Source organism: Gorilla gorilla, chromosome 9 (assembly GCF_029281585.2).
Source record: "Gorilla gorilla gorilla isolate KB3781 chromosome 9, NHGRI_mGorGor1-v2.1_pri, whole genome shotgun sequence".
In the NCBI taxonomy this organism is placed as follows: domain Eukaryota; kingdom Metazoa; phylum Chordata; class Mammalia; order Primates; family Hominidae; genus Gorilla; species Gorilla gorilla.
In genome coordinates, this window is record NC_073233.2 from 40,116,263 (window position 1) to 40,128,332 (window position 12,070).

The 12,070-nt window shown below is 37.0% G+C and overlaps 1 protein-coding gene across 3 annotated transcripts in view; it reads right to left on the bottom strand.

Moving 5' to 3' along the window:
- Positions 1-12,070, bottom strand: part of FBXO3 (F-box protein 3) — a 33,629-nt gene that overhangs the window by 14,734 nt on the left and 6,825 nt on the right. For all 3 annotated transcript variants that reach the window (XM_004050912.4, XM_055356551.2, XM_055356554.2), the window contains exons 4-5: positions 2,819-2,933; positions 91-295 (exon numbers count right to left, since the gene is read on the bottom strand). In XM_004050912.4, coding sequence (XP_004050960.1) covers positions 91-295; positions 2,819-2,933 — 320 coding nt within the window. The remainder of the gene's footprint in view (positions 1-90; positions 296-2,818; positions 2,934-12,070) is intronic.

Here is a 12,070-nt window from a genome sequence, read left to right on the forward strand (position 1 = left end):
ATTCTACAATCCTGAAAATACCTAATGCATGCATTTATACAACCATCAGAACACATCTTAATGCCATATTTAAACACACGTTCTACTTACTGGACATTGGTAGAAAACTTCATTTTTGTTTCGGCCCTCTGCAGCTTCCACTGCTATGTACTGACTCAAACCAGTATGTATGCAAAAAGTTAAAGGGAGACAGTATTTCAGTCCCTGTCTCTGCTGGAATCCTCCGGCAGCTGTATCGACGTCTAACAAATCTTCAGAACGATAGTGATTAGACAGTGCCATGCTTCCCAATAACCTGAGGAGCATACAGACTCAAACATGTAATACACGGCAGTGCCAAAGAGCTGTGCTTCATCTTTCTGATGAATAATAATTTCCCACTCACAACTTTGTAAGTACTAATTAACATGACAATTCTAAATCAGGAATACCCAAAGCACTATAATTTCTAAATATTTAATTCAAACTCTTTTGATTGCAAAAAAGATTCTGATTTAAATTGAAAATTAATTAAATGTCTAAATGGCAATGTTTTAAAAAGAAATACAGTTTTATTGTTTTCAAGAATCTATCCTGCCATGATATATTGATTTGCTGGTGTTTTGCTAGCCATGTATGTGTGGCCAATTTAATGTTTAAAGAAGTAAATTCTCTGATGCTGTTATCTTGATACAACCTTTAGCTTACCCTATGCAACCAGACAGTATAAATATAAAGCAGCTTAAACCTTGTCTAAATTTTCAAAAACTTGGATGCCTGGGGTATAGATTAATCTCATTAAATATATATATAGCAATACAGGTATCAAGGTATTCCTTGACGAGATTCCTAAGTCTCAATGCTTGAGCCATGTATAGATAAAAATCCCTGTGTTGCAATTTATGACCTATTGGTCATGTCGGTTCTGGGCAACTCTTCTAACAAAGTTCTCTCCTGTTTGCTCTTAAAATCTGACAATTTTTCAACTTTGTCAAGTTTCAGTTCAATAGGAAAAAATAGCCAATAATTTAGGGTCATCTAGTCCTAACTGACTTCTATGTCTGACCCATACCTAGTATTTGATTTCTTTCTTTTTGAGACAGGATCTTGTTCTGTCACCCAGGCTGGAGTGCAGTGCTTACTGCAGCCTCAAACTCCTGGGCTCAAGAGATCCACAGCTCCTGAGTAGCTGGAGCTATAGGTGCATGCTACCAAGTCTGGCAAATTGTTTTTAACTTAATTTTTTATAGAGACAGGCAGGATCTTGCTATGCTACCCAGGTTGGTCTTGAACTCCTGACTTCAGGAGTCCTCTTGCGTTGGCATCCCAAAGAGCTAGTTTCAGGCGTGAGTGACCATGCCCTGCCCCCAAGATTTGACTTCTGAATACTACCTTATAATCTCAATGTGATCACCTCTGGGATTCCCTGTACTCATTCAACCCTCATCTGAAATTGTAACAGAGCCTCACATGATTCTTCACATACAAAGGAACACCAGGTTCCAATAAGAACAATGCAAAGTTCTCCTTAAATTCTTATTAGCATTTCACAAGCACAATGTCTCTGAAATAGCTTACTTTCATAAAAGTACAAAAGGAGTAGACCCATTCAAAGCATATGCCTTCTAAAACTGTGGGTGAGTTTTGATGACTACTGCATGGTCTACTTTTACCCAAAAGTTCCACAATGTAAGGTGGATATAGTGGCTGGAAGGCTGAGGCAGGAGGATCCCTTGAGCCTAGGAGTTCAAGACCAGCCTGGGCAATATAGTAAGACCCCATCTCTAATAATAATAATAATAATAATAATAATAATAAATAAAAATTTAAAATAATAAAAGTTTATAAAACAAATCTTTAAAAAAAAAAAAAAAAAAAAAAAAGCTTAGCCAGGCACAGTGGTATATGCCTGTAGCCCCAGCTACTTGGGAGGCAGACACAGGAGGATTGCTTGAGCCCAGGAGTTAAATACCACTAGCCTGGCAACACACCAAGACACCATCTCTTAAAAAAAAAAAAAAAAAGTCTGGGTGCAGCGGTTTGCATCTGTAATCCCAGCACTTCTGGAGGCTGAGGCAGGAATTGTTTGAGCTCAGGAATTTAAGACCAGCCTGGGCAACGTGACAAGACTCCATCTCTACAAAAAATACAAAAAAGTAGCCGGGCATGGTGGTGCGCCTGTACTTATAGCTACTGGGACAGCTGAGGTGGCAGGATTGCTTGAGCCAGGGGAGTCAAGGCTGCAGTGAGCTGAGATCACGCTACTATACTCCAGGCTTGGGGACCGAGCAAGACCCTGTCTCAAAAAAAAAAAAAAAAAAAAAGTTCCACAATAAATACTTCATTCTTTAGAATTAAATTTTAAACAGGCCATTCAATTATAGACTGTGTTTAATATGACAAAACAATTTTATTTAGTGTAGTGTATGCAGCTCTGGACAAATGATTGCTCTTTACATGTATAGTAGGTAGAATTTGTGTCAAGCTCCCAAAATAATTTGCCTGGCCTGTAATAAGACACACATTTCAAGAGTTCTGAAGAATTTGGTTAAAATATATCGCACATACCTTTACTGTATGTCCCATCCCCCATCCCATACCAGACTTCATTTTAACTATACAAATATATTGATAAAAATTGTGTTTTTATGAGATATATTTATTTTGGTAAAATCTAATTCAAGCTATAGATTTTGTCTTACGGATTGCTATAAAGGAGAAAGAGGGAATTCCCATGCTTCTTTAATTTGTTAAGGGTAACTACAAATACAATTTATTTACTTTCATTCTAAAAAATAACTTGCATCATTAAAAATAACCAAAACATTGAATATCTTACCCAGGAACCACTAACTTCTGTCCATTGTGAATTCGGTATGAACATCGATAATCGTCAGGAAGCTTGCAGCCAATCTGCGCTTCCACAGCATCGAGGTCTTCCTCTCGAGCACCCTCTATAAAGGCACAAAAAAGAGTGAATTGTGAAGAAACAGCCTTAAATCTAAGAAGAAATGCAATCTATCTGCTAACTAATGAAACAATCTTGGAATGAGTGAATTCTGTCCAAAATATATGGCTGAAATAGAAGGAAATGAATTGAAAACTAATTTGAAGCACTGAGAAAGCAAATTTCTTAGTTTCCTCCCAACAGGGAAAACACTGGCACTTAGTAAAACATGCAAAGTGGGCACCAATGAGATCCACAATAATGTTTTCACATTATAACACAAACCTCTAAATTTCCTAAATCTAAAATATTCATACTGCTTTATTTAAAATAAAAAAAACAACAAAACCCCTGGAAGTTCTCTAAACTGATGTTATTTAAGAGTTTTAACATTGACTCTCAATGGGAAATATAGGACATAAGGTATGGTTCATGTGTGAGGAGGCTATTAACTTGAACTCTATCTTGCATATTTGTAAACTTGCCGCATATTCTAGCTTTGAGAAGTGGGAAATAATGACAAATACCAAGACATGAGATCAACATTCAGCAGCAGCCCACCAGGTTGTTGGACTAAACCTCTTGCTGAATAGTGAAAACAAAAAATTGGCTTGAAGACTTTCGAAGAGTCACAACGGGAGGGGAGAGGGGTCCAGGAGAAGAGAGAGACTGAGAGGTGAGCCAGGCATCGGAAGCCACCTTGTCTTTAGACAAGAATTGCTGTCAATTCTGAAAGCAAATATGAGGTTGAGTGGCCAAGAAGCTGAGCAAAGCTTTAGGCAGTACCACAGGGCTAGAGGGCAAAACAAACAGAGTTCAGGGTCCACAAAGGAGAGAGGGACCTGGTAAAACCCAAGGTTTTTGGGCTAGGATTCTGACTGACATCCTAGGAAAAAGGATGAACTGAAAATAAGACTAGTCCTCACAAAGACTAAAGCCCAGCTTTCAATCATATCAATCCCTGATTGCATTACAGTGATCTGCCCATTGACTAGCTGCTAGCCAAAAGCAAAAGTAATCTCTAGAAGAAAATAACATTACCCCAAAATTCAAATTATGTCTAGCAATAAATTAAAAACAACTAGGCCTATACCAAGACAAGATCTGACTAAAGAAAGAGGAAAAAATAGAAAATAGAACCAAATCCATAATACATCGTTATTGGAGTTAGTAAACATGGACTTAAAAATAACCACAACTGATATATTCAATGAATTAAATGAAAAGATGGAGCATTTCAGCAGAGAACTAGAAACTATAAAAATGAATCAAATGGAAATCTTACAGCTGAAAAATGCAAAAACTAAAATAAGAATACACTGAAAGGGTTTAACAGCAAATCATAGTTTTAAAGCTAAAGAGGGAATTATAAACTGGAAGCCAGGTCAGAAGACAAAAAGGGATGGAAAAACACAAAAAGAGCCTAAGACACATATGGGAGGACATGGCAGAAAGGTCTATGATACATGCACTAGAATCCCAGAGGGAGAGGAAAAGCAGAATGAAGTAGAAGCAGTATTTGGAGATAACAGCAGAGAATTTTCCAAAATTGATGAAAATGTCAAACGATGATTCAGAAGCACCATAAACCCTATGGAGAAAAATCACAAAGAAAAGTTATCTAGATACATCTTGGAAAACTGCTACAATCGAAGACAAAGATAAATTTTAAAAGCAGTGTGGCGGGTGCAGTGAGGGTATAATTACCTTCAAAAGGGAAACAATAAGACTGACAGCTAAATTCTCTACAGAAACAACAGAAGTTAGCTGGACTCAGTGGCTCATGCATGTAATCCCAGCACTTTGGGAGGCTGAGGTGGGAGGGTGGCTTGAGGCCAGGAGTTCGAGACCAGCCTGGGCAACATAGCAAGACCCCATCTATAAAAACAAAACTTAAAAATTAGCCAGGCATGGTGTCGCACCTGTAGTCCCAGCTACTCGGGAGACTGAGCTGGAAGGATTGTTTGAGCCCAGGAGTTGGAGGCTGCAATGGGCTATGATTGTGCCACTGCACTCCAGCCTGGGCAACAAAGCAAGACCCTGTCTTTAAAAAGAAAAGAAACAATAGAAGTCAGAAGAATGATATCTCCAAACTGATGAAGAAAAATCACTGCTGACCAAAACCCTGTAACCAGTGAATATATCTTCAACAATGAAGATGAAATAAATACATTTTTAGATAAATGAAAGAAAAATTCAGCAGCAGCAGTTAGAAGAAATACCAAAAGGAATTCTTCATGTGGAAGGAAAGTGATCCCAGATGGAAGCATGAAGACACAGGAAAGAATAAAGGGCAACCAGAAAAGATAAATATGAAGGTAAGTCTAAAAGAATATTGAATATGTAAAATAAGAAAGTTTTCAGGGAAATTAAATATGTTAAAAAACAAAATCACAAAAACAATAAATCAAAAGGCAGGCAGGAGGTGATTGGAGTTAAAGCATTCTAAAGTTCTTTCATTGTCCAGGAAGTGGAAAAAATACTAATTTACATTAGACTTTAAAAAGTCAAAGATGCAATGTTTTAATCTCTAATATAATCACTAAAAAAAGAAAGGAGAAGGCAATGGAATAAAACATAATTAAGAAGATTACAGAAATGGAACAGTGAACAGGTGGGACAAATAGAAAAACAGAAACATGGTATAGCTCAACTCAAACACATTAGTAAATCTATTAAATATGAATAGACTAAATAATCTAATGAAAAGACAAACTGACAGATCAGATAAAAAACAAAAAATTATATACAAGACACATCTTAAAGTAAATACAGAAAACAAAGCTAGAGTAGCTCTACTAAAATCACATGAAATGAGACTTTAAGGCAAACAACTTTATTAGAGCTAATGGAGGACTTTTCGTAATAACAAAAAGGTTAAATTCACTACACAGGTGTTACAATTCTAATTTTATGTACCTAATAAGAGCTTTAAAAAATATTTTTAAATGACAAATAAAATGGGGAAAAGATATCTACGATCACAGTGGCTGTAGTTTTCTCCTGCTGTAATATTAGCAGCTTAAACCACTTATTATTTCACAGTTTCTGTAGGTCAGGAGTCTAGATATGACTCAACTGGATCCTCTGCTCAGGCCCCGAAAGGCTGAAAGTATGGCATCAACTGGGGCTGCTATCTCATCTTATGCATCGTATGCTTAGGATCCTCTTCCAAGCTCACTGGTTGTTGGCAGAATTCAATTCCTTAGGACTGAGGCCCTCAGCTCCTGGAGGCCACCCACCATTCTCTACCATGTGGCCCTCTCCATAATATGCCAGCTTGCTTATTCAAAGTCAACAGGAGAGGCACATTGAATCTGACTTCTGGAAGGGCCCAGTCCCTTTTAAAGGCTCATCTGATTAAGTGGGGCCCAGTCAGGATAATTTGCTTTTTGATTAATAATTAACTCAAATTCAACTAATTTGGGACCTTAATTACATATGCAAAATCCCTTCACCTTTTTCATATAATATGATCTAATGGAAGAAAATCAGTTATTTTCACAGTACCACCTACACTCAAGGAGAGATCATTATACCAGGCATGTACACCAGTGGGTGGGAATTTTGGGACTATCTCAGAATTCTGCCTACCACAGCAATAGATTTTATTATACTTCTCTCAGTAACTAACAGAACAGGCAGACAAAATACACAATTCAGTAAGAGTGTAGAAGATTTGAACAAGATTAACAAATTTTACCTAATTATATATACAGTATTGAACTCCATAACTGCAGAAAATATATTGTTTTTAAGTATATACAAAACACTGACCAAAACAGATCATATACCAGACCACAGAATAAGTCCTTACAAATTTTAAATGACTGAACTCACATAAAGTATATCCTGTGATCACAGTGGAATTAAAATATAAATTATATTTAAAAGATTACTTTAAAAGTCCAAAATATTTAGAAATTAAGTAATACACTTCTATATCATTCATGGGTTAAAGAAGAAATCAAAGAAATCAGAAAATACTTTGAACTGCATGGTAATGAAAATACAATGTATTAAAACTTATGGGACAAACTAATGTGCTTAGTGGGAAATTTAGAGCTCTAAATTCATTTAAAAAAATAAGAAAGCCTGAAAATCTACGATCTAAGCAATGATCCCAAGTCAGGAAAAAAAAAAAAAATCACAGTAAATTCAAAGCGAAGACATCAAAGAAATTAATGAAATAAAAAACAAACATACAGTAAAGGATTGGCAAAGGCAAAAGCCAGCTCTTTGAAAAGATTAATAAAATTAATTCACCCCATCTAGCAAGATTGATGAAGAAAAACAGCAAAAGTATAAATAATTAATATTAGAAATGGAAAAGGTGGTATCACCACAGATCCAACAAGCACTAAAAAGATAAGACGATATTATGAAAAACTTCATGTCAATAGATTTGAAAATAGATGAAGTGGACAATTTCCTAGAAAACAACTTATCAAAATTGACATAAGAATAAATAGAAAATCAAAATAGTCCTATATCTAATAAAGGAATTGAATCCATAATTTAAAACTTTCCTACAATGAAAACTCCAGAATTGAATGGCTTCACTGGTGCATTCTACTAATCATTTAAGCAAAAAATAAGACCAAGCTTACATAAACTCTTCCAGGGAACAGAAAAAGAGGCAACACTTCTCGACTCGTTTTATAAGGCCAGCATCATCTTGATACCAACACCTGACAAGAACATTGCAAGAAAGGAAAATTACAGGCCAAACTCTCATGAACATAGATGTAAAAATTCCAATAAAATACTAGCAGATTATATCCAGTACATATAAAAAAGATAATATATTACAATCAAAGTAGGATTATTCCAGGAATACAAAGTTGGTTTAGCATTCAGAAAAGCAATTAATGCATTTCACTGCATTAACAGAGTAAGGAGAAAAATCATGAGAATCATAATGCAGACAAGGCATTTGATAGAAATTCACTTATCCATTTAAAAAACAAAAACAAAAACCCTCTTCCCAAACTAGGATCAGAGGGACTATCTTCAATCTGATAAAGAATATCTACAAAAAAAAAAAAAAAAAAACCCTACAGCAAACATCTTATTTAAAGGTGAAATGCTTAAAGCTTTCCCTCTGCAATCAGAAAGATAAGGATGCCTGCTATCCTATCATTACTCCTCTCCAACACTGTACTGAAGGCCCTCGCCAGTGCAGTAAGGCAAGAAAAAGAAATACATGATATATAAGGCTTGGAAAGACAGAAATACAACTGTCATTATTCTACATCCTTAGGGAAATGCAAATTAAAACCACCACTATACACCTGCCAAAAAGGCTAAAATAAAAAGAATGACAACATTAAAGTGCTGGTAAGAATGTAAATTGGTAGAACTACTTTCAAAAATAAACACCATCTTTTGAAGTTTAACATAAGCAACTCTATAACCCAGCAAACTCAATGCCAGATATTTACCCAGTAGAAATATACTCATATAGACATCAACAATGTATATAAAAATTTACAGCATTATTTGTAATAGCCAGAAATAGAAATAACCCAAATATCCATCAACAGTAGAAGGAATAGTCTACTCAGATAATGGAGTACTATACTGCAGCCAAAATGAACAAACTCTGTTACACTCAAAAAGATTGAATCTCACAAACAAAGTAGAAATAATCCATACAAAATACTTAATCATACAACTTACATAAAGTTCAAAAAAGAAAACTACTCAATAGCATTAACAATCAGAATAGTGGTTGCCTCTGTGAAAGAGGGAAGGACTATGAGGAGGGCTTCTAGGTACAGATAATATTCTACTTCTTGATCTGGAGGGTGTTACAATGGACATGTTTACCTTGTGATAATTCAATGAGTTGTGCACTTACAATTTGTGCCTATTTCTGTATGCTACTTAAAACCATTAGTGACAGCATGTACCGCTGGATATAATGTGATGAGAAGGGCACTTCATGTCTGCAGTTATCTTTCTAAAAAAAAAAACATAACTCCAGCTCCAGTCTAATCATCAGTAAAATATCAAGACGAAGCTGATTTGAGGAACTGCAATTACTTTTGCACTAACCTAATACAAAATACCTGACAAGTACTCTCTCAAAACTGTCAAGGTGCTGGGTGCGGTGGCTCCCATCTGTAATCTCAGCACTTTGGGAGGCCTACACGGGCAGATCACTTGTGGTCAAGAGTTCAAGACCAGCCTGGCCAACATGGTGAAACCCTGTCTCTACTAAAAATACAAAAATTAGCCAGGTGTGGTGGTTCGTGACTGTAGTCCCAGCTACTTGGGAGGCGGAGGCAGGAGAATCGCTTGAACCTGGGAGGCAGAGGTTGCAGTGAGCCAAGATCATGCCACTGTACTCCATCCTGAGTGACCGTCTCAAAACAAAAACAAAAACAAATGAACAAAAAAACTGTCAAGGTCATAAAAGACAAAGAAACTGCCACAGATCAGAGTACACCAAAGAGACATGACAACTAAATGCAATGTGGTATTCTGGACTGGATCCTGGAACAGAAAAAGGACAATAATGGAAAATCGGGGGAAATTCAAGTGAAGTCTGGAGTTTAGTTAATAGTAATGTGCCAATGAAGATGTTTTAGTTTTCATAAATGTCCCACAGTGAGATATATAAGGGTAAAGGGTGAGGGGTGTATAGAACTCTCTGAACTCTCTTCGCAGCTTTTCTGTAAATCTCAAATTACTCCAAAATAAAAAGTTCATTTTAAAAAAAAGAGAAATTTTAGTATAAAAGAAACGAAGCTGAATGGCAACCTGAACTACTGGATGAGGAAAGAAACTAATATTTATATGGTATGTGCCACATGTTAGACACTTAACATGTAACACTAAGAAACTAAGAATTTCTTGAAGAAGAGAGACAAAAATAGACATGGCAAAAAGAAAACTAAAAGGAAATGTATGTTTACAATACAGTAAAATCAAGGTTGAAAGAGGTATCCAACTGTAATAGAATTTGGGAGGCAGAAAGACCAGAGTTAATCTTTGCTCTACTACTTTGACATAGTTTGTATATTTGTCCCCTCCCAAATCTAATGTTGAACTGTAATCCCCAATATTGGAGGGGGGCCTGGTGGGAGGTGATTGGATCATGGGGTGGATTTTTTCTCATGAATGGTTTAGCATCCTTCCCTTGGTGCTGTCCTCAAGATAGCGAGTGACTTCTCATGAGATCTGGCTATTTAAAAGTGTGCCGTACCTCCCCCTCTTCCTATTGATCTTGCTTTTGCCATGTGACACGCCTGCTCATACTTTGCTTTCCCCATGAGTAAAAGCTCCCTGAGGCCTCCCCAGAAGCAGATGCCACCATGCTTCTTGTACAGCCTGCAGAATCGTGAACCAATTAAACCTCTTGTCTTATAAATTACCGAGATTCAGACATTTCTTTATAGCAATGCAAGAATGGACTGATACACACTGACTGCATGATTTCTAGCAAGCTATTTCACCTCTTTAATCCTGTTTCTTCATCCTCAAGAAGGGGATAATACCACCTACCTTAGAGAATTACAGTGAGGATTAATAAAGTGCTTTACTCATACTCAGTAAATATTTATTTACTTTCTTTTCCCCTTAACCTACTCATAGAAGGAAACAGTGAAAAAGTTACTAGGAGCCAAGAAGCCTAGATTAGAGTTGTATCTTGGTCACTAGTTTGATACCTTGCATGAGTCACTTAAACTCTCTGGGTATGTTTCTTCAACTTACTAGCATAAATCAGGATGGGCATATTATAGCCCACACTCCAAATCCTGGCCTGCTGCCTCCTTGAATGAATAAAGTTTTATTGGAATACAGCAACACTCATTTATTTATGCATCATCTTTGGCTGCTTTTCCACAACAACAGCTGAGTTGAAGAGTTGTGACAGAGACCATGTGTCCCACAAAGCCTAAAATTTTACTGTCTGGTCCTTTAAAGAAAAAGTTTGCCAACCCCTCGTCTAAACAGTCTCTAAGTTGCCTTCCAACTCTAAAATTCTAAGCCAAAACTTAAGGTAAACATGAGATTTGAAAATATGTGACAACAATATATCTTAATTTCAAGATGCTCCATAAAAATTTCCCCAAGTCCAATGCCTATCTGCTTTCTGATTTTCCTTTTTATCTGCAACCTCTATAACCTTGCAATTGAATCAGAGACTGTGGCAGCTGAGGTGAGCAGCTAGGTTCCTGACTTGGTTTTAAAATTCATAAGCCTAGGGTTCCAAGAACCCACAGCACTGCAGACATCAAAGAGCCTTTATCCTATTCCAACTCATGGCAAAGCCCCAGAGAACTGGCACTGTGGAGTAAAACAGGAGCTGTCAAGGAATTATCTGACAACCTCACTTCCAACTGCTAGGTAGTACAGGGAGCCTGGAACTACCAAAATTCATGCACCAAAAAAAAAAAAAAAAAAAAAAGGAAAAGAAAAGCAGCAGCAGCAGCTGTTACATATCCTTAGTTTTATCTTCTTGATAGCTCTGAGCCTAAGAGCAGAACCATATACCATATCATATTCCAAATGTCCTAATATTTAAACTAGCTCTTCTAGTCCAATATACATTCTAAGACATTCCAAACATAATAGGATAGGTCCTGTCTCCCTTCAGCCAATGTTAAGACCATAGCCCTGGAGTCTGCTCTGTATCCAAATCCTGGTTTTGCCTTTCCTTTGTGATGGTTAAACAACTTAGTTTTTTTGTTTGTTTGTTTTGTTTTTTTGAGATGGAGTCTTGCTCTGTCGCCCAGGCTAGAGTGCAGTGGCGCGATCTCGGCTCACTGCAAGCTCCGCTTGCCGGGTTCATGCCATTCTCCTGCCTCAGCCTCCTGAGTAGCTGGGACTACAGGCACATGCCACCACGCCTGGCTAATTTTTTGTATTTTTAGTAGAGACGAGGTTTCACTGTGTTAGCCAGGATGGTCTCGACCTCCTGACCTCGTGATCCACCTGCCTCGGCCTCCCAAAGTGCTGGGATTATAGGCGTGAGCCACCGCGCCTGGCCACAACTTACTTAGTTTTTCATGCCTTGGGTAATCTACCTATAAAATGAGAATAGTAATTATTTATCCCATAGGACTTTTGCAATTAAATGGAGTAATACTCAAGAAATACTTAGCCAGTGCCTAGCTTTGTGTTTAATTAATA